The sequence below is a fragment of the Phocoena phocoena genome, chromosome 13 (assembly GCF_963924675.1).
Source record: "Phocoena phocoena chromosome 13, mPhoPho1.1, whole genome shotgun sequence".
NCBI classification, from domain to species: domain Eukaryota; kingdom Metazoa; phylum Chordata; class Mammalia; order Artiodactyla; family Phocoenidae; genus Phocoena; species Phocoena phocoena.
Window position 1 is genome coordinate 68,643,469 of NC_089231.1, and position 23,795 is coordinate 68,667,263.

The window sequence follows — 23,795 nt, forward strand, 5'->3', positions numbered from 1 at the left end:
CATTCAGCAGTCCAGGGTACACAGATACATTACTATAATCCAGAATTAGAGATTCTGAGGTTGTACCTTTATCTTAAGGGCAGTGGTTTGCCCTGAAGTATTTACGTAAGCATCACTAGAAAAGTGTCTTAGACATGGAATTAATGAATGGCCCTTTATCATTTCTCTTTACCCATCTTGGCATCCCAGGCTTGCCTCTGATCTTAGGTCCTTTAGTTTGCTTCTGCAAGCAGAGAGAACACCTACCTGAGGGGGCTCCTTTTCCCTCATCATGTACAGTTCAAGTAAAGATCAAGAATCTTTTGTAAAATAGAAATTTACTATGTAAATGCTTGATGGAATCTTTCCCTGCTAGTGTAACTTTTGGAAGGTGCTTTCTCCATTTATTTAAAACTACCTGTGCAGTTAAAAAGTACAATGCAGTGTCTTTGTTCTTTGATTCCTTCTTGAACCTCAAGTCTTATTCTCTCTCGGTTTTCACTGTTTGCCATGGTAGTGATTTATCCCACTTCAGTGAGCATGCCACTTTTTAAAGTGACTGAAGGCTTTCCCCCCGTAATTACTGCCTGCTTCAGTTCCTGGCTTCCTGAAGTAAACACTGAGCAGTTACTATATTTGAGACGGTTTCTTCAGCCTAATTGACCAGTTATTACAGCTAGTAAATGGCAGAGCTAGAACACTTAACAACTTTTGCTATTAACATGTTAGAGAAGGACATGCCATTAAATATCAATACTTTTGCTATTATTATAGAGATTAAGAGGATTTTCTAGACTCAAACTCCCTGGGTTCAACTCTGCCACCAGTTCAGCTGGGTAACCCTGGGCATAAATTACCACTTATTTCCTCATCTGTAAAGGGGTATAATAGTATCTCTAAAGGCTGCTAGAGGATTCAAACAGACGATGCATTATAAGCACTTAGTATATGCCAGGCACCGTCCCAAGCACTCAAAAGTTAACTGTTATCTCCTAATCCACTTTGGAAGGGTTTTAATCTCTTACAGAATTATATACACTCTAGGACATGTTTCACAAAAGAGTGAACCTGTTACAACCCCCAAACTACAGACTTGATAACCTCATCATCCAAGGTGCATCTTTTCCTTGGGAATCCACTTAGAAGATATTAAAGGAGTCCCCTAATTTATAGAAATTATTTTACCCATGCCAGCATTCTATGCCAGTGTTTACTACCTCTGGGGAGGTCAGAGTGAGTGAGCAGACCAAACGAGGTGGGATTCGAAGAATCCCCAGCAGCAAGGCAAAGCAGGCCATGGTTACAGCCAAGTACAAGGGAATGCCTTTGGTGTGGTTGGGGGCGTGTCCACAAGCATACTAGTAGGCAAGAGAGCCTAAGGTCCCTGGTTGCTGAAACCAGAGCCCAATCCTAGTACTTGGCAATGCAAACTTGCTTAATCTCTGAGTTTCTGTTTTGTAAGTGTAAGAAAAATTCACCAGCTGCCCCACAATTAAAAACCTGATCACCAGATTTTCTAGAACTGAAAACAAGTGCTGAGAATCTATTTAGGGATGTGTAGGCAGATGTAATTACAGATACATTTTAGCTTTCAACATTATAGAACAAGCATCTGAAGACTGGGGCTCAACTAATTTACATTCAATGACATCACATGAAAGAGACAGCTGTACAACAGGAATAACACACAGGACACAACCTGTGTAGATTGAGTTTTCATTTCCTGCACAGATGGGTGAAAATTACTAAACACTCAGGATATCCTATCTTCATACTGAAACACTAAATGGAATGGTTAGAAATAAAAACATCTTTCTCTGCAAAACCAAAGCAAGATTTCTATTAAATGCAGAAGGTTGTCCATAACTCAAAGCAGCAGGTGACAGATACCTGTACACCATTTCCCTGGGCCTTGTAACACCAATGTGTGCTTCTCTGCTTTTCTACTAGGTGTGTTCCTGGAGCAGGCAAAGTAGCGACAGAACTGTAGGCAGAGGTAATTAATACCTCCTACTCCAAGAGTATTTTATGGCATCAAATTCTAATCTTCTAAGATTAAATCTTTACCCTCTAACTAACTACTAAAGTTAATTAGGGACAGGAAGACTGGCTTGTTTACCCACTAACCAGTCGCTGAAAGACAACATTCCTGTCTTGCTGGAGCTATATAGTCTAACACCACATAACTGCATGTAGCTCATCTCTCAAATGCCACTAGTAGAATATTTGAACCAAACTGATACATACAAAACTATATTCCCTCAAGGAGTTTAAAGTTACACTGCCTGAACCATACTTTATTGTAGATTATTTCAATGAAACCTAAACATGTTAGGCATTGCTGTAAAAAGACCACTGGTCAAGTAGGAACCCTGGACCTGGTGAATTGGATTATTATACTAAATTGTCACGATCTACTTAGGCTTAGTTTACAAATCTATAAAAATAGATAACTTTTAGCTGTGATTTCCAAATTTTGGTAAAGAAAACAATATCCTGAGTTTTCTGTAGCCGCAACTCAAACTCTGCCTGCCCACAAATCAGGGATCCACATTTATCAACTAATGGTTGTAAATATGCACGCAATACCGCCACCCAGTGACCTGTCAACTCAAGAAAGGAATGACCATGTAACTGGACATCTAGAGGAATTTTCCTACTCCCTATTTTTAAAGGTCCCAAACTTGATTTCATTTACTTAAGTGCACAATATCTCAAATAGTCCAAAACACTTGTTTTATTGAAAACGAAATACAAAAACACCAGATTCTCATTTTAAAGTAAAATTAACAGCATCTTCCACAACTTTCCAAGTACTCCACCATCCTTATCACTATTAAAAAACAAAACCAAGTTCCAGATACAAAATAATTAATGAACCCACTGGTGAACATTTTTCTCATGGTTCTAGTTTCCACTCATTTAAAAAATTTTACATTTGCACCTTTTCAAGAATGAGTAGCAATTTTTATTTGATTAATATCTGTGAGAACCGCACTTAACTTTCTTCATATGAAATAAAAAAAAACAAAACCACACATACCCTAATCAAACTCAGAGAAAATACACATTTGTTCATTAAAGCTCACCTGCTTTAGATAATTTTTTCTCTTCACACATTAGCATAGTAAGCCAATGTTTGATCCATGCTGCAAAAGCTGTACAAAATGAAAAGACCTGTTAATTCCCTAGGGAAACCTTAAGGCAAAAGCCTTACTCTACAAAAGAAAAACAAAGCAGAGGCATGGGGACTGTGGAGACGGCTCAGATGAGTAAGCACCACATGGATGAAGAAGACAATTTTTGTACAAACATATGCAGGATAAAGTTTAAAAAGGAGCATTGAACATCCATGTTTCCTGCAGAAATAATGATCATGTCAGGTAAAATGACTTCTGAAACAAGTTCTGCTTGGATCTTAACAGAATCTTATTAGTTCTCTCCTACATATACCCGTGGTATCTGAGCCTTGTTTCAGAGCTCTTCTTTCCTCCTGTTCACTGTACAGACCTGGATCCCAGGCCTGCCCAACAATCCCTATAGAAGACAGTGTTAGTGTGCTTGGGTCCTTCTTTGGAAAGCTGTCACCTCTCCTTCACCTGAACACTGGGACTAACTCCAAATTCCAGGCAGTCACTTCATGTTTTTGAGCTGTAGCAGAACAAATGCATGGAGGTTTAAGGCTACAAACTTTACAAGTTGGTCCCATTAACAATGACCTAGAGGCAGGAGTTTTTTAGACGGCATGAATCAAACACTTGCACGTTTCAACAGAATACAGTTTACATTCATCTCTAAATCTGAGATTAAGAAACTATTAGCTGGTTTCCAACTGTTTCAATACTGGTTTGAAGTTTGAATAATTTTATTGTGTAGACATTAAATATTTTGTTTAAATATTAAACATTAAATCTTTTCCTGACTATCCAGACAGAAATAGAGAAAGCAGGAACAACAGGCAGGAGAAGAAACAGTCCAGTTAACAGACTTGTGACTTCTATGCCATCTGTAAAAAGGGGAGGGACTTCGGCATGGGTTTCAAAATTGCCTGGGAGCTGCCTCCTAAAGTCACCTCTACTTGGTATAAACCATGTTTTCTACACAAGGTATCTGATTCCAACAAAGGCAAAAGAAACCCAGAAAACAAAACAGAAAGAACTGGGGTGGTCTCCCATTGTCTGATAAAAGAGCTAGTATTACACTCAATAAGTTATAGTGGATATTTTGTAGCACTAAAGAAATTGTCATTTTACTTCGTACTACTGAGTCCTTGCCACGAGGAAGAGCTCTTCCTGAGAAATAAAAAACTTCAATCCTGGTTACCCTCAGAGGACGCCTTGAGCCTGGTTAAGGTCCTCAAGATGAAGATTTCCTGCTAGCAGGAAGCTATTCTCTAACTTTTAGGCTTACTGCACCATAGTTGAAACAATAGGCAAACTGGCTATTTCAGTAAATCTCAATGTCACTTGCCCATATGTGCTCAGCTAATTATTCAGTCACTGTTTTCTAAATTAACATTAAAAAACTCAACTTGCTTATACAGGCACAACTTTTTTTTTAAACTACAGAAGTTATATGCTGAGCTTAGCTGATACAGCACTGCCCCAGGATTACCTGAGGGATGCTTCTCCCAGAACCAATTCACACATGGTTTACCTCACAACCTTTTAAACTATCACTCAAAGTTAATTAAGCTGTAAACATTACTGAATAGCTGGGCTTATCGATTATGCAAGGGAAACCAAGGAGCAACAGTAGCACAAGGCAAAAGAGCCTCAAAGGAAAAACCTTTTCTTTGTATTTTTCATTGCATTTTCAGAGGCAAAGAGGGGAGCCACAACGCTACTGGCTATTTAATCAATATAGCTACAATGAATTGACAACTAATATACAGGTTTCAGAGCCTCTGTTAATTTCCCCAGCATAGGCTTAAGCTACTGCCTCCTTTCTCCTTCTCCCCAATCATATATAGTCACCACTGTAAACAGAGCTCATAACTACAGATGAAGTTGTGGCTTGACTGTCAAAGTACACATAGTAGGAAAGCATCCTACTTTCTTAATGCATCTTTTTCAACTCAAGTATCTGAATGATATAGACAATGTGACAGATGACTTAAAAGTCATGCTTACACATATAGCTTCTATACTTGACTTTGCAGAATGTACTCCTTATTCCTTTAATAAGACCCCTAGAAAACTGCTTTTCTCTTGAGACAAGTTTCCTTGGCAAAAATTGAATTCAAGAAATGGCTACCCAAAATGAGAGTCCCACCCCAAATCACAGGTGGAGCTATTACACCCGTTTCAAAACTTTCAAGTCCCTATACCGTACAAGCAGGCTCATGACTGAACACATAAGCCTTCTAAAATTTGACAACTTTAGTATAGAAACTGGTGTCTAGAGTTCCATCTCTTCTTCTGTGCAAGCAGCTGTCTCCAAACTAGTGTAAACAGGCAACCCTGTTTGCCGAGGTTCCAAGAACAGTTCAGTTCTTTGAGGGTAGGCAGTGCCAGCAGCTGCATGCTTAGTTTGGCTCTCTCCTGTGTAGTTCTTAGCATTAGATGACAGCTTTGGCTTATCAGAAAGGAGTTCAGGGAGAGGTTTCCAGAGCACAAGCTCCATGGAAGGACGGCTCCTAAGACATAAAATACAGATTTTTATCAATAATTTTATAACATGAAAATAAAAGATATACATTGAAAAACTAATGTTTGCTACCTAACATCTAAAAACGGATGGGATTAAATAGGAGATTTATGACAATCCAAATTGATCTTTACAAAGGCCACTCAAGTACATTTAATTTTACAGTTCTGCATGCATTTTTAAGCAAACCAACTGGTTGTACTGATGCTGTGATCAGAATATAAACATTCAACATGTAAAACAGAGGCCCTTGATTTATTATAGTGTTTTCTTAAACTGTGGTTAATATTAGCAGATGTGAGCTACTATCTTGTACTAAACCATTATAAATGAAAAAGAAACATTGGCCAAACACACTAAAAATATCTCAGTATGCCTTTTGCTTAGTACAGCTATGAAACACAATGCTTTTTGCAGTAAGCCACTGTCTGTGCCTACCCCACCCCCTCGCTGCCCTCTCCATCTAGTGATGGTTTGATGGTTTCTGGGACCCAAGGGCAAGTAAGGAAAAATAAAACACAAACAATGAAGAACACACTCCCCTACACACAAGGCTAGCTTCTGGAAAACTACCAAGAGCAGAAAGTGCTATGTTTTAGGCTGGAGGGCAACGTGACCTGCTTACTCTTGGCTAAACTATTTACCCACCTTAAGGGCTGGGTAGTCAGAATTATAAGATCAAGCTAGGAGGCTAATGCAAAACCCTTGTGTGCTAACATCGAGCAGCAGTGGAACCCACCGTGTCTAAAGACAATACTGTCTCATCTACCTGGCATCAGTGGGACTGGTATCCTAAGAGAATTTTTCAGATATCTGACACTTACCCTCACTGAGTACCAAGTCTATCCAAAGTCTTTTCTAGGCAACATCTAAATGGCACTTTATAACTTGCCCACTACAGTTGGCCCTCTGTATCTGTGGGTTTTTGATTCAGACCATTTTATTTTTTTAATTAATTTATTTACTTATTCTTGGCTATGTTGGGTCTTCATTGCTGCGTGGTTTTCTCTAGTTGTGGCGAGTGGGGGCTACTCTTCGTTGCAGTGCGTGGGCTCCCCATTGTGGTGGCTTCTCTTGTTGCAGAGCACAGGCTCTAGGCGTGCGGGCCTCAGAAGCTACGGCACGCGGGCTCAGTAGTTGTGGCACAAGGGCTTAGTTGCTCCGTGGCATGTGGGATCTTCCCAGACCAGGGCTTGAACCTGTGTCCCCTGCATTGGCAGGCGGATTCCTAACCACTGCGCCACCAGGGAAGCCCTCAGACCATTTTATATAAGGGAACTGAGCATCCCTGGATTTTAGTATCCGCAGGGGGTCTTGGAACCAATCCCCCCATGGATATTAAGAGACAACTGTACTTTACAGAGTTGGTAATGACCACTTGAAATCATCTAAGCTCAAGGACTACAAGAATTACAGGGCTATCATTAGTTCTTATGTAAATGGGCTCCAGGCTGCTTTGCTTTTCAGGTTCTTATGTTTGCTTTCCAGTTGCCTATCCTGTTCTCACACTGTACTGTCACTATTGACTACTATGAGTTTGTCTGTTCTGCTGTTCTTGTGTTTCTACTCTGATGACTGAGGAAACCAGATAACTGAGCTGATCAAACTGGGTCTAAACGAAGTGCAAAATGGCTCTTAGAGCTAAAGGCCTGAGGGGCTACACACTATGAGGTAAGAATATGAGCTGTGGATTGTGGCCTTTGTGATAACTTTTTTGACTGCTGGGAGACTTTTGTTTCCTAGGTCCTAATAGTGGTCCTAGATAAGTGAGAGAGCCAGGTAAAAGGTACTTTTGAAATGTGGTTCCTACATCCTATCATAGGTATTTGAGAGAATGGGTTGTTTTTTTTTTTTAACTTCTTTATTGGAGTATAATTGCTCTACAATGTTAGTTTCTGCTGTATAACAAAGTGAATCAGCTACACATATACACATGAGAATGGGTTCTTTCTTGCCAATCCTCCCATTTCCAAATATTAGACTATTAGTGCATTTTAGGACTTCAAAACAACCCAGGGCTGAGTACACAAGGCAGCCAACTCCTGCTTGCGTAGCATTTTGTTCACTCCAATGAACTAAGAAAAGGTCTCCAACTTGGGCTAAATACAAACGTACTGTGCTTTCACTTGGTTGGCGATCAGGAAATGTCTAGAGACTGTGTTTTCCCTCCAAGATCATAACTGAATGGAAACCAGAAACCAAAACTTACATGGACTCAATCATTTTCTTTGTAAAGACTTCATCAAATTCCCTCTTCAAACCTGTTTTCATGGTATCAGAAAGGACAAGGCTGGGAAGATGGCTAATATTTCTGTCAGCTTCAACTTCTTCATCTTCGTCAATTATTCTAAATAAAGACAGAAGCGAAGGAAGAAAGAAAAATTATTTAGTTAAGCTATTATATATTCTATTAATTGGAAAAAATTTTAAAAATAAAAACAAGGATAAACGCAACAGGTGCTACAGCAAAATATCAAGTAAAATATGAGACTATACCTGAGAGAAGAAAGTATACACAAAAGAGCTGTTCAACATTTAACCAAAATGTTTTACATTAGAGGCAATCAAATTTGAAGAATGTGTCCCTAAAAACCCTCATACCAAAAAGTAATATTCAGAGATAGTAAGTGAAAATATTTAGTACAGTTCTATGAGAAGAACTTACTTTAACATTTAAAGTGTATACTTTGAGCTTTCTGATTTTTATAGTCTGATACATTGAGGATCAAGGAATCACCAAATGATGAATTAGACTAACTTGAAAGAGTAGAGATGTTACATAGGAACAATAATAAGCAGCTAGATATATGCTGTCCATTTACCTGTCCTCAATTTCCTGAAGCCTCCTTCGGGCAACTTCACATTGTGGTTCTCCTGTTGTCTGATCCATCTCTTCACAAATAACATCTAACATGCCAGGTGCAGAAAGGCCACTAGTGCACGGATTTACTCCATGACCCTCTATATCCTGATGTGCACAAAGAATCCAGTCATTAGGACCAGCACAGAGCCCTGCTTCAGTTAGCCTTTTCTTTCTTACTGGACAACTGAAAAAAAAAAAAAAATCAATGAAAATCCTGGCTAATATAAATGAAATGTGTATCATCCCCCATCTCTAATCAAATTCTTCTACGAAAAACCTCTAATTTTTGACAGTGTGTGATTACAAGATGGAAAATCATACATTTTCTTTTCTGTCATTCTCACAGCCTCCCTGAGATGTTTCCCTTCCCGACATTTGTCAAATTAGGTTGCAACTGCAAGATTTTTGCTTTTCCAGATTAGAAGTGTTCGCTGTGGGAATTTAAAGTCGTTCTCACTTATTCAGCTCTGGAAAGGTCAAGTGGGAAGTAAAGAATACAAAAATCACAAAGTAGCAATTCAGTGCCAGCCATATTTTTTCAAATTGCTGCTGCTCCACTACACTGGACATATGAGGAGGTAATCTGCAGGCATCCTATATTCCCTTAGGGCAAAAATATATGCTTCATCAGGCCTGCAGCAAGTACTACAGGTGCAAATGATATTGCTGTTTTCTTGGTTCTCTCCAAAAATGGTAGAGGCTGTCATTTGCCCTATGGGTCCCTAATAATGGGGTGCACTTTTCTCCTGCCTTGCAACATAAACTATCCTCACTTCCTAGAAATTTTGTATTTCCTTGAGACCTTAGAGTTCATCAAATCCAATTTCTTTGTTTTGCACATGTGGAAACTAGGACCTCGAAAACTAAAGTGCTCCCTCCAAAGTGTCATGTAAGGTGAGTTGTATTGATATTTTGGGTACCAGACCCCAGAGACAGACCCTGAATCCTACCTCTTTGCCATTTTCACTAAAACCTCCTGCCTTGTTAGGGAAATTCAACTGTTCAAGCTCTTACCACGAACTAGTATCTGCAAGCACTATGACCTGCCTGGTGTTTAGCTGAGACCTGTCCTGAAGCAAGTTAAATAGACAGCCTGCCCTGCTCTATTTGAGTATTTAGACCAAAAGTACATTATTGCCTGGGCATCACCAAGCACAATCTCAAGACCAGAATACAGCTCTGCAACCAAAAAATTCATTAATGGCTACCACAGCTTCTGATTCTAAACTAAGAGTCAAAGGAAGAAGCATGTATTTTAGAAAGAAATTTCTATTTCATGTCAAAACTATAAAAATCAACATTCAAGTCTCTGTCAATATAAAATCTGACAAGTAATAATGCTCTCTTGAACCTAGATTTTTGACTGGAATCAATTATTAAATGAGATGTTTCGTGTATAATTATTTTTAATTCATAAGAAAGTATTAAGAATGTCTATCCATAAATCAAACATTTCTGTAGTATTTGGATAAAGTATGTGACGTTTTCGAAAGCAGAAGAAAAAGTTATAGACGTAAGAAGTCATGTTGGACTTCCCTGGTGGCTCAGTGCTTAAGAATCCGCCTACCAATGCAGGGGACATGGGTTTGAGCCCGGTCCGGGAAGATCCCACATGTCGCAGAGCAACTAAGCCCGTGCGCCACAACTACTGAGCCTGTGCTCTAGAGCCCATGAGCCGCAACTACTGAGCCCGCGTGCCACAACTACTAAGCCCGCACGCCTAGAGCCTGTGCTCCACAACGAGAAGCCACTGCACCGCAACAAAGAGTAGCCCCCACTCACTACAACCAGAGAAAGCCCGTGTGCAGCAACGAAGACTCAACACAGCCCAAAAAAAAAAAAAAAGTCATGTAGGAAAAAGCAGAATAAATCTAGAAGGAACAGGTAATTTCCTAGCATATCTAACAATTCAACTATTAAATACAGCTGAGGGACTTCCCTGCTGGCCCGGTGGGTAAGACTCCATGCTCCCAGTGCAGGGGACCTGGGTTCCATCCCTGGTGGGAGAACTAGATCCCGCATGCATGCCGCAACTAAGAGTTCAAATGCCGCAACTAAAAAATCCTGTATGCCGCAACGAAGGCCTGGAGCAGCCTAATAAATATATATATATATTTAAAAAGATCTTTAAATGCAACTGAGTATCAGAGCTGGGTTCTGATCTCTGATCTCCAACATAATTTGGGCTAAATTATTTCATGCCTCTAGGTCCACTTTGCAAATACTTAGAGATCAATGATGATTAAGTCCCAAAGAAAATGGGATATAAAAGACTTTATAGTTCTGATAAGAGCTATGGAAATGGCAGGCGGGCAGCACACTTCTAGGTATTTGACATCCAACTGTCCAGTCTCAGGGCCTCAATCTCTCCACGTGTATATTACAGATGGTTAACTTTTTTTTTTTTTAACATCTTTATTGGAGTATAATTGCTTTACAATGGTATGTTAGTTTCAGCTTCACAACAAAATGAATCAGTTATATAAAAGATGGTTAACTTTTAAAGCCACTTCAAACTTTTTATTTATGACACTGGAACTCTTTATTCAATAATCTCCTATAGGGCTTCCCTGGTGGCGCAGTGGTTGAGAGTCTGCCTGCCGATGCAGGGGACAAGGGTTTGTGCCCCGGTCTGGGAAGATCCCACATGTCGCGGAGCGGCTGGGCCCGTGAGCCATGGCCGCTGAGCCTGTGCTCCGCAACGGGAGAGGCCACAACAGTGAGGGGCCCGCAAACTTAAAAAAAAAAAAAAAAAAAAAAAAAAATCTCCTATAAGGAACCCCAAAAGATAAAAGCAAAGAGGTCCCTGTGTATCTACAGTAATCCCAAGGCTATAAAGAACATAAATATTGTCTGGTCCAGAGATTTTTTATATTATTTATTTAAAAAAAATTTTTGGCCATACGCCTCAGCATTCAGGATTTTTAGTTCCCCAACCAGGGATCAAACCCACGCCCCCTGCATTGGAAGCGGAGAGTCTTAACCATTGGACTGCCAGGGAAGTCCCAGAAGTGTTTTTAAACTGAGACAACATTCAAATCTACTGTCTCATTAGTCTATGTATCAACCAGGTGAGAAAATTCAAAGTTTCTGCTGGCAAAAAAAGAAAAAAAGATCATACACAAAGTTGAAAGACAACAAATCTGGAGAAAACAAAACATATATAATATACTGGCTTCCTTAATAAAATTTCTTATAGATTAACAAGAAAAAGACCAATAGCCAATAAAAAATTTGCAGAAACATGAACAATTCACACAAAATGAAGCACAGATGGCTTAAAAGATGTTCAACACCGCCTATAATTTACAAAATACAAATTAAAAGTGATCTAATTTAATTATAAAATGCCTACACTTATAAAAGTACATACAATAATTATGAAACAAAAATCCAGGGGCTTCCCTGGTGGTACAGTGGTTGACAGTCCGCCTGCCGATGCAGGGGACATGGGTTCATGCCCCGGTCCGTGTACCGGGGGAAAAAAAAAAATCCATGAAAATAATATACAAGATATAGACTGCTGTCAGAATCCCAAAATGGTACTCTACACCCTCCTCTCTGTAGGTAAATACTATCTTTTATGGTAATCACTTCATTTTTTAAAAAATACATTATCAAGTATGTAGATATGCAATCTTCAAGGTTTTAGTTTTGCCTGGTTTTGAACTTTATATATAAGGAATTATACTGTATACATATATATTCTTGTGATGTTTCTTTTGCTCATACTATAAGACACATCTAGGTTGATAGATGTGGGGTTTTTTTGTTTTTTTGTTTTTGCTGAATTGAACTCAGCAAAAAATTTACTTTATCCATTGTACTGTTCAGACATTCCAATTTTGAGCTATCATGAACAAGGATGCTATGAACTTTCTTGTACATGTCTCCTGATGAGCACATGTACATACTCAAGAGGAGAACTGCTGGGTAAATGGGTATGTGCACCTTCAACTCATGCGATGCAAAACTGTTTCCCTAAGTATTGTAGCAATTTACATACTCAACCATAGTGTTTGAGAGTTCCTGGTGCTACAGAACCCTCCAGTATCTGGTGGTGGAGTATCTTATTGTGTCTTTAATATGCATTTCCCTAAAGACCGATGAGGTCAAACATCTTTTCATTTAATTGGTCATTTGGATATCCCCTTTGGGGAAATCTTTTACTCATATTTTTTTTTTTAAGACTGTCTGCCTATGAGATGTAATTTTTTACCTATCAGTTAAGTGGTGATCAAAAAATCTCCATCTGAGAAGATGGAGAAACAGGCATTCCCACTGTAAAAGGAGTATAAATTGGCAACAATTTTTTCCAAAATTCAAAATGTATATACTTTAAAATCCAGCAATTTCCCATCTAGGAATCCATTTACCTACTTGCAAATATATACAAAGAACTTAAAAAGAATGGTGGTCCAATGTTCACTGCAGCACTATTTACAATAGCCAGGACATGGAAGCAACCTAATTGTCCATCGACAGATAAACGAATAAAGATGTGGTACATATATACAATGGAATATTACTCAGCCACAGAAAGGAACAAAATTGAGTTATTTGTAGTGAGGTGGATGGACCTAGAATCTTTCATACAGAGTGAAGTAAGTCAGAAGAGAAAAACAAATACCATATGCTAACACATATATATGGAATCTAAAAAAAAAAAAAAGGTTCTGAAGAACCTAGGGATAAAGACACAGACGTAGACGTAGAGAATGGACTTGAGGACGTGGGGAGGGGGAAGGGTAAGCTGGGACGAAGTGAGAGAGTGGCATGGCCATATATACACTACCAAATGTAAAATAGATAGCTAGTGGGAAGCAGCTGCATAGCACAGGGAGATCAGCTCCATGCTTTGTGACCACCTAGAGGGGTGGGATAGGGAGGGTGGGAGGGAGACGCAAGAGGGAGGGGATATGGGGATATATGTATACATATAGCTGATTCACTTTGTTATACAGCAGAAACTAACACAATATTGTAAAGCAATTAGACTCCAATAAAGATGTTAAAAAAAAAAAGAATGGTGGTCATGGTAGATTTGTTAGTAATAACAAAGATTAGAATTAACTTAGAAATCCATCACTAGGAGACTGGTTAATTATCTGTACCTAACCTTACAATAGAATTCCACTCACCTGTTGGAAAATAAATTAGGTAGAACTCTATGTGCCCATATGCAACAAGCTACAGAAGAGTAAAATGAAAAGATCCAATGTGTTGCAGTGTGAATAGTATCTTACTTACAGTGTAAAAAACCAGAACTATATACAGTCATAAACTTGTAAATTTTTACATTATCTTCCTTAGGAGACATAGGAAACAGGCAACAAGGGTAACTTCTGGGGAGAACTGGGAGCAAGGAGTCTAAGACTTTTCAATACGTAGCCTTCTGTGAATTCTTTTATTTTGTGCATATAACAATATTCACATGGCTCAAAGTTCAAATATTACAATCGCTTATATATATTTTTTAACATCTTTATTGGAGTATAATTGTTTTACAATGTTGTGTTAGTTTCTGCTGTATAACAAAGTGAATCAGCTATACGTATACATATATCCCCATATCTCCTCCCTCTTACGGCTCCCTCCCACCCTCCCTATCCCACCCCTCTAGGTGGTCACAAAGCACTGAGCTGATCTCCCTGTGCTATGCAGCTGTTTCCCACTAGCTATCTATTTTACATTTGGTAGTGTATATATGGCCATGCCACTCTCTCACTTCGTCCCAGCTTACCCTTCCCCCTCCCCACGTCCTCAACTCCATTCTCTACATCTGCGTCCTTATTCCTGTCCTGCCCCTAGGTTCTTCAGAACCTTTTTTTTTTTTTAGACTCCATATATATGTGTTAGCATACGGTATTTGTTTTTCTCTTCCTGACTTACTTAACTCTGTCCATCCACCTCACTACAAATAACTCAATTTCGTTTCTTTTTATGGCTGAGTAATACTCCATTGTATATATGTGCCACATCTTTATCCATTCATCTGTCGATGGATACTTAGGTTGCTTCCATGTCCAAGCTATACAATTGTTTAGAGTGACAAGTTTCCCTCTGACCTGCCCAGCTCCGTTCTCTAAAACGTAACCCATGTTATCAGTTCCTTGGACCTCCTTTCAGACACCTGATGTTTCACACTTTGACTTAAAAACAAATAGTCATGGATATAAAATAGGTTAAATTAAGTGACCGTTAAGTGAATAAATGGCACCTGAAACTTACTCATCCTCCTCCTCCTCTCGCTTGTGTTTCTTTCTATGGTGAACTGAAACACTGTTGAAACAAACCAGAAAATCAGTCAGTTGAGAAATTTATTGAGCGGGTGCGTTCAGCATCCACTTTCTGGCTCCGATAATCTTGCCCACTCCATTCCCACCAGCGGTCCCCTTCCTTGCCGAGTGGGATGGATATATAGGTCACAAAGTCAGTCAGGTATAGAGACTGAAATCTAAACTTCTCATTTGGTCAAGACCGGGGGAGATAAATTGAGGGGGACCACCGTAGGGAAAACGTATCGGGGCAGGCACCGGGCTAAGCACTTTATTTTATGATCCCACTAGGAGGACTCACTTCTGTCCCAAGTTGCGGATGACAAAACTCAATGTCCGAGAGGCGCTGAAAGTTAACAGCAGCGGCGGCTCCGCCGCGGTCTGGAGGGAGCGAGGCGAGTGCGCGCCCACGGCAGCTCCAGGCCCGGCTCGACCCGGCTCCCTTCCTCGCACGCCCTGGGCGAGCTCGGACCGTTTCCTCACTTCCCGGGACGCAGGGGGGCCAGGGTCCGAACCGGACCCCCGCGCTTTGCTACCTCAGGCGACTAACGGTAACCGACTGTGGGGCTCAGTATCCTCATCAGCAACCTGGGGCTGAGAAGCCCCCGCCGAAGGTCGCGGGGAGGGTCAAATAGCCCGCGCCCGCCCGCCCGCCGAGATCCTCACCGTCCGCGCGCCGCGCTCCCGCCCGGGCTGCTCGGGGCGGCGCGGGGTTCCCACCGCGGGGCCAGCTCGGTGCCGTCCGCCCCCGGCGGGAAGGCCCGGCCGGGGAAAGCCGGTGGCGGCTGTAGGAAGTCCGAGCCGCCTCTCAGCGGGAGGCCGCTGAAAGGCCGGCCAAGCGCTGCCATGGCCGGAGAGGTGAGGAGGCTGCGCCCGCGGCCCCGGCTGCCCGCGGCCCCAGACCCGGCAGCGGCTGCCACAGCGACTGCCAAGAGGCGCCCGCTTCTGAGCCCGCTCCCGACCCCACGTCACGCCTTCTAGAACCCTCCACCCCAAGCCGCCCGGGGCACGCCGGGATTTGTTGTGTGTGGCGAACTGCTGACGCAAGGTCTGCCGGGAGTTGAAGTCCTTGAGGACTACAAACAAGATGGCTGCTGTCCGAGTCTCCGGGGCTGGAGGATGGCCCTGGCCAACCCAGAATATGATATAGGTTCGAATCCTCACTCAGCAAGTTATGGAACCTCTGTACCTCAGTTTTCTCAGTAGTAAAACCTGAAAACAGTAGTACCTATGTTCATAAGACCGATGGGAGAATTAAATGGATTAAAACATCTAGAGCCCTTAGGACACTTCTTGGCACATAGTACACGTTAAAAATCAGCTAGTAATTCCTTCTGTGTTTTAATGTAAATAAAGTTGATGATGCCTTAGAGGGAACAGCATGGAGGATGAGGGAAAACCTTAGAGCTCTTGTGAGAGGGACTGGCAAGACTTCCAGGCTCTACCTGGGACATCCAGAGACAAAGTCTTGCTAAAGGGCTAGCAGAATTTGTCACCACAACCACTGATCACGATAATTTTTCCCATCTCAGGAAATGGCATCATCATCTAGTCTGAGTTACTTATACCAAAGTCAATGCCCTTCAGCCAAAGACCACCAAGAACACACCTGTAATTGACCAAAGATGGATTTATTGACTTATTGCAGTCAGGGAGTGTCTCAGTAAGAGGGTGTTAGAAAAGGCTTCCTATAGGATTTCTGTGTGTCATAGGGGGATTTGGGGGCAGGTCAAAGAAGCAGGGCTTTGCTCTGGACTTAATACTGTCAGAAAGCAGAGATAATTCTATGGTTATCTTAGCTAATCTTTTCTAGAAGGTGGGGGGAATGAAGGGAGGCTAAACCTACAGTTGGTAAAGAAGCAACAGTCCTTGCATTGGCCAGGATGGGAGATGTTTGGTCATTTTGTGCTTTGGACAATGTTTAGGATTGGGTTACAGACAGGATTACAAAGGGGTCTTGCTTTTATCTTGATCCATAGAAGTCACATCTCTGTCCCTGTTTGATGTTGATGTTCTGTGAAATTGTTTAACAGGGAACACCAGGGTCCACCTGATAGTACCAGGCCAGTTTCAGCTGTTAGAAGATGCTTTTCTCTTTCTAACCAAAACCCTAAGCATCATCATTGATGCCTCTTTTTTGTTCACTGCCCCCCCCCCCCCATATTTAATCAGTTAGCAAGTCCTATGGGCTCGTGAAAGGCCTCCAGATTTCTCTTCCTTTTTTTCCAACATTGCCTTCATGGTAGTCTGGGAAAAAGTAAATGGACCCCTTTGTCTAATGTAATATGATTGATTCAGTTTAAGTTTTCTTACTGATATTTACAATACAGTTTTGCCTCCTTAAGGTAACACCCTACTTACCTCAACTGGATATAAAAGATATTCTCCTGGGTCACTTCTACAAATGGTCAACTCATTCCTCACCTGAAAAAAAAAAATCCATCCAGATGATGTTATATACACATAGACATACAAATATACATTTATAAAAGGGAGTCCTACTCTATATATTATTCTGAAACTTCTTTTCCACCTAATTATATTTCTTGAATGTCTATCCAAATTCATTCTTTTATCCTTTAATTCACAATTCTATACTAAGTTGCATGCCCCTTATCAAGCAATGTATTAGAATTAATAATTTATTAGGTACTTCCTATTTGCAGGTGCTCTTTACCCAGATAAAGTCAAGTATTCCTCATAATAATGCTAAATTGGATGCTTTTATGCCCCCATTTTACAGATAAGGAAATTGAGGCAGGTTATGGTTCCCAATTCCCTCAGCTATAAGTGATGGAGCCAGTGTTCAGCCCCAGGTCTGAGACCCTAGATCCTGCCTTAAACTTCTAGGCTTTGCTCCATCTCATTGAATTCCCTGGAAAAAGTGCTTTGGGGGAATCAGTGAAAGCCTCAGTATAATGTGTCTGAGAGAGACTACATGGAGCTTCGGACCCCTGGAAGAAAAAAACAGGCTCATTGTGCACTGTCTCCCACACTAACTTGGTGAGAGTGGCTATGGAACTTAACAGTGGCCACTGAGAGCGTCTCTTCTTTTCAGTGACAATCCAGGCATGCCTCCTAGAGGTGACTTCTGGCTCACCTCTCATAGGATTGGTGGGTCAGAGACATACAGACACTTAGACAATCCCTTCCTGACTCCTTTTTCCTGGTGGCTAATCTTATTTATCTTTTTATTTAAAAAAAAAAAGTTTTCTGGTTTTAAAACTAACACAGGGGCTTCCCTGGTGGCGCAGTGGTTGAGAGTCCACCTGCTGATGCAGGGGACACGGGCTCGTGCCCCAGTCCGGGAAGATCCCACATGCCGCAGAGCGGCTGGGCCCGTGAGCCAGGCCGCTGAGCCTGCGCATGCGGAAAAAAACACAGGTTCTTAGTAAAAAATTAGTTGAAGTGGTGATAAAAGGTTAGAGAAGCAAATAAAAACCGCCTTAATGGCATCCCATTAGAAGCATGATTGTTATGAATATCCTTCCAGTCTTTTTTTCTTATTTGTGTGTATGTGTACACTCACGTACCTGTGTGCTAGTGTCCAATACACACATAAGAGCTGTGCACTATCGCAACTAGACCACAGATACTCATATGACTCTATATAAAGACAGCAAAACCAAACTTAGAGAGGGTGAGTACTTTGTCTACATAATTAATAGTCATTAGTTACTAGAGCTTAGCAAGAAACAACCTCGTCAGGATGTTAATACAAAAATATTAGGCTTCATCCCCTCTGGAAGAAAAGACACCAAACCAAAATGTTGATGGCAATACCAGAACTTACACCTTCTGGGTATAAGTTTTTATTCTTTTCCAATGAATATGTACTATTTATTAGGCCATAAAGGATAAATGTTTTTGAAATAAACAATTGATGAGGTACAATGGACTGAATGTTTGTGTCCCCCCAAATTCATGTGTTGAAATCCTGACCGCCAATATGATAGTATTAGGATAGTATTAGGCCTCTGGGAGGTGATTAGGTCATGAGGGTGGAACCCTCACAAATGCCCTTATAAAGAGACCCTACGAAGCTCCCCTGCCCCTTCTACCATGTGAGGACACAGCAGAAAGATGGCAATCTATGAACTAGGAATGTGTTGTCACCAGACACTGAATCTGCTGGTGACTCCATCTCAGACTTCCCAGCCTCCAGAACTGTGAGCATAAATTTCTGTTGTTTATATAACACCCAGTCTATGATATTTGTTATATCAGCCCAGATGGACTAGGACATGAGGTTAAAAACAAGAGGCTGAAAGAAGCAAACACCACCAGCAGCATGCATTTATTGAACATTTACTATGTACCAGGCACTGTGCTGAGGGCACTATTTCATGTTGGCTCCACAACAACTCTGTACTACAGTGTTAATATCACCACTTTGCAGAATTAGAGGCTAAGATTCAGTGAGGTGAAGGACAAATCTCAAGGTCTCACAGTTAGTAATGATGGTTCTGGAAAGATTTGACTGATTCCAAAACCAGGAATATCATTACCGCTTTCCACAAGTAAATAGAAACTTTTTTTTTTTTTTTCCTGCTGAGGATCCTCAAATGCATATTCGAGGGAAGATCCTTGCATTAGTCAGGGTTCTGCAGAGAAACAGAAACTATAGGATATACAGGGATATATCCTGGGATATATATATATAAGAGGAGACCTATTACAGGAATTGACTTACTTGGTTATGGAAGCCAGGAAGTCCCACCATCTGCCATCTGCAACTAGAAAACCAGAAAGCCAGTGATGTAATTCAGCCTGAGTCTGAAGGCTTGCCAATCAGGGGGTTGATGGTGTAAGTCTCTGAGTGCGAAAGCCTGAGTATCAGGAGAACCGACATCCAAGGGCAGCAGATGGATGTCTCAGCTCAAGCAGAAAGAGAGAGCCAATTTGCCCTTCCTCCTCCTCTTTCTTCTATTAGAGCCCCCAGTGGATTGGCGGGTGCCCACCCACATCGAAGGGCCATCTGCAATACTCAGTTCCCCAATTCAAATTCTAATCTCTTCCAGAAACATCCTCAGAAGCACACCCAGAAATGATGTTTTACCAGCTATTGGGACATCCCTTAGGCTAATCAAGTTAATACATAAAATTAACCATCACAATCCCTAAGGAATTAATGCTCCTGCTTAAAAAAGGAGAACGACCTTGGCTGTCAAGGACAGAGTGAAACTTGTACGTTCAGGTGTTGCCAATGACATTCCAAATAGAGGAGCCCCTTCTCAAAAGCAGCATTTGTTCTCGGATCATAAAAGAATTGGTGTATTATGGCTACAGGCATGGAAAAAATGTGTGCGTATGAGGATAAAAAAGGATGTAATATGTAAATAGGAAATACTGTGTTAGGGCACAGGAATTTTTCATGATTTTTTTTTTTTCATGATTATTTTAAAGCAAATCCCAGACTTGTATTTTATCTGTAAATGCTTTAACATTTATCCCTAACAAATATTTAAAACAAAACATAACCACAATGCTTTTATCACACCTAAACAGAATTAATAATAATTCTTTAAAATCATCTCATCTGTATTCACATTTTTCCAAGTGTCCCCACATGTCTTTTTTCTGTTGGTTTGATGGCATCACAGTTCAACCTCGTATTAGGTTTGCCTGTCTCTTTTTTTTCTTTAAATTCTTTTTTTCATTTCTAATATCCTACTGGTCTTTTAAGAAATTTATTTATTTATTTACTTAAATAATTTTTTTGGCTGCGTTGGGTCTTCATCGCTGTGCGTGGGCTTTCTCTAGTTGTGGCAAGCGGGGACTACTCTTCGTTGCGGTGCACAGGCTTCTCATTGCGGTGGCTTCTCAGTGCAGAGTGTGGGCTCTAGGCATGTGGGTTTCAGTAGTTGTGGCACACGGGCTCAGTAGTTGTGGCTCGCAGGCTCTAGAGCACAGCCTCAGTAGTTGTGGCACACAGGTTATTTGCTCCGCGGCATGTGGGATCTTCCCGGACCAGGGCTTGAACCCGTGTCCCCTGCATTGGCAGGTGGATCCTTAACCACTGTGCCACCAGGGAAGCCCTTGCCTGTCTCTTGAGTCTCCGTTAGTCTAGACCTCCCGTCTGCTTTTTCCCTTGGTCATCATTTGTTGACTAATGGGTCATTTGGTCGTTGGCATTGTCCTGGTGAGCACTGATGGCGGTGATGAGGTATCTTCACATGACTTCTCGGGTTGACATCAACAAGGGAGCCTGGAGCAGAAGAGGAAGGAAATGGCAGATACTCCCACCTGCCGGGTAAGCACAGTCCCAGAGGGTGGCAGCTTCCTCGTGCAGGCAATTAGGATTTTGCAGAAGAACAGGGATATCGGTATCGCCATGACTCCAGAGGCTCTGTTATTTTTTTGTTTTTTTTGCGGTACGTGGGCTTCTCACTGTTGTGGCCTCTCCCATTGCGGAGCACAGGCTCTGGACGTGCAGGCTCAGCGGCCATGGCTCACGGGCCCAGCTGCTCCGCGGCATGTGGGATCTTCCCAGACCAGGGCATGAACCTGTGTCCCCTGCATCGGCAGGCGGACTCTCAACCACTGTGCCACCAGGAAAGCCCCAGAAGCTCTGTTTTTCTCTTCCCTACTGGAGCCTCCTAGGTGGTCTCCCTGCTCCACTCTTGCTCTCCAGCCCGTGAGCCAGAGATATTTGTCCACCATGCAATCCTGATGTGCTCCTCCCCTGCTCTAAACCCTTCTATGACTCTCTATTACTCTTAAGAGGATCCAACCTCCTTACTAGACTCCACATTCCTTCAGGTTCCCTACCCTTCCCACCTCCCAAGCTTTATCTCTATCCCCACCTGATGCCTGCATCCAGCAGTTTGGATTTTCTTCAGTTTTCTATTGACTTCCTCTTGCTTCTTCTCTCTCATCTCCAGACTTTTGCATACATTTTTTCCATCTCTCTGGTGACAACTTCCTTCTTTTGCATCCAAACCGACCTATCCAGCATATCAGATGTTTGTGATGCTTTTGGAGGCATAAGAGGGGAGGTACTATAGATTGCAGGGAATGACAAGTGGGCCTACTCGAAGCTCTTGGAGTACTCTGGAGAATGTATTCTGCCAGGGGTAGGCTTGAAAATAGGAAATGTAGGATTTTCACACGGCTCTTTGGGGTTAGCATCAATGAGAATGTCCAGGACCTTGGCTGGTTTCCTTGGTGCCCATGACTCAGGCAGAATAAATGGGCAGTAGGTCTGGGCATTGAAGCAACAGCCTTGTTTCCACATTGTCCCGAGGAACAATGGAGGAGCTCCCATACTCATTCTTAGCTATTCATTATGTGTTGTTCTCACAGCTCTGATATGTATTTAAAAAAATAAAACTGAATTTATTTATAAAGTTTTATCTAGAGATATTTTCCCATGCATTACACTGTGATGTGACCTACAATTTTCTTTCTATTATTTCTCCACAGACTGTGTGATGGAATGTTTGTGTTGGCATTGGTCCACCCCAAGGCAGGTATGCTCCTCCCTAACCACAATACACACTCCTGGGTGACAAGGAGATGCAATTAAAGGCAACTCTTACAAGTGCTTCAGCTGTCTTTCCCTTTTCTGAACTCTAGAATTTCTGCTCATTAACGTTATCAATGTTGAAATCAGTTTTTCATTGATAAGATGAGTGGTGTTTAAGACGTGGACTAATTGGAATTACTTTGGGGGTGTCTTCATCCTGGCATTAATAAGGTATAAAAATCTAGTGAGCCCTTCACCCTCTTGTACTCAAGATAGCATTCTCGGTTTGATTCTTAACTAGTCCTGTGCTCCATATTGGTGGGGAGGGTTCTTGGTCATACCCTGCCACTGGAATACTTTTTCATTTGCCTCAGATGAACATTTTGTGTAATGAATTTTGGAGAAACAAAGAGGAACAGAGCTGGGACTTGGAGATTCTAGAATAAGTCGTATCACTATTTTGTGCCTGCTTGCTAAATGTCCTTACTGAAGGAAGAATTTTTTGTGAAACTTGCTTTCATTAAAACCTAGTAGAAAAAAAAAGAAGAAAAAAAAAAACAAAAAAAACCTAGTAGAGGGCTTCCCTGGTGGCGCAGTACGGGGAACAAGGGTTCAAGCCCTGGTCTGGGAAGATCCCACATGCCGTAGAGCTACTAAGCCCGTGTGCCACAACTACTGAGCCTGTGCTCTAGAGTCTGCGAGCCACAACTACTGAAGCCTTTGCACCACAACTACTGAAGCCTGCGTGCCCTAGAGCCTGTGTTCCGCAACAAGCAAAGCCCCACTCACTGCAACAAGAGAAGCCCCACTTGCTGCAACTAGAGAAAGCCCACACGTAGCAACGAAGACCCAACACAGCCAAAAATAATAAATAAAATAAATTTATTTTAAAAATCTAGTAGAAAAAGAAAACAAAACTCAAAAACCCTAGTAGAACCAAAGGGTGAAAAAGAAATCCAAGGGGAAACTGGTAAATGCTTTGAGATGAATGAAAACAAAAATACGATATACCAAGACTTATGGGATTCAGTAAAAGCAATGCCTAGAGGGAAATTTAGCTATAAACACTTCCACCTTAAGAAACTAGAAAAAGGAAGAGTAAACTAAATACAAAGCAAGCAGAAGGTAGGAAATAATAAAGATTAGAGCAGAAATAAATGAAATAAAAAGTAGAAAAAAATAGAGAGAAATCAAGGAAACTAAAAGTTGATTCTTTGAAAAGACTAACACAACTGAAAAACTGACAAAACTTTAGCTAGATGGATCAAGACACAGAAAGCAAAGACTCAAATTAATAAAATTAGGAATGAAAGAGGGAATTATAAGGGAAAATCATAAACAAATGTATGCCAACAAATTAGACAATTTATATGAAATGGATAAATTCATAGAAAGACAAATTAAAACTGATTTGAGAAGAAATAGAAATTTTGAATAGACTTATAATAAGAGACTGAATTAGTAATAACAATCTTCCTACAAAGAAAAGACCAGGTCCACATGGCTTCACCAGTGAAATCTACTGAATATTTAAAGAAAAATTAACAGCAATACTTTA

At 41.2% G+C, this 23,795-nt stretch overlaps 1 protein-coding gene across 5 annotated transcripts in view; it reads right to left on the minus strand.

Moving 5' to 3' along the window:
* Nucleotides 1-2,701: 2,701 nt before the first annotated feature.
* Nucleotides 2,702-23,795, minus strand: part of CCDC117 (coiled-coil domain containing 117) — a 29,442-nt gene continuing 8,348 nt past the window's right edge. Inside the window, exons 1-6 of one of the 5 annotated variants that reach the window (XM_065889933.1) lie at nt 15,436-15,716; nt 14,723-14,773; nt 10,270-10,272; nt 8,451-8,675; nt 7,838-7,975; nt 2,702-5,617 (exon numbers count right to left, since the gene is read on the minus strand). In XM_065889933.1, coding sequence (XP_065746005.1) covers nt 5,380-5,617; nt 7,838-7,975; nt 8,451-8,675; nt 10,270-10,272; nt 14,723-14,773; nt 15,436-15,617 — 837 coding nt within the window. In that variant the 5' untranslated portion in view covers nt 15,618-15,716 and the 3' untranslated portion in view covers nt 2,702-5,379. Of the gene's footprint in view, nt 5,618-7,837; nt 7,976-8,450; nt 8,676-10,269; nt 10,273-14,722; nt 14,774-15,435; nt 15,717-23,795 lie in introns of those variants that run through there. The other 4 variants (XM_065889934.1, XM_065889936.1, XM_065889935.1 and 1 more) reach the window with 4 other exon arrangements.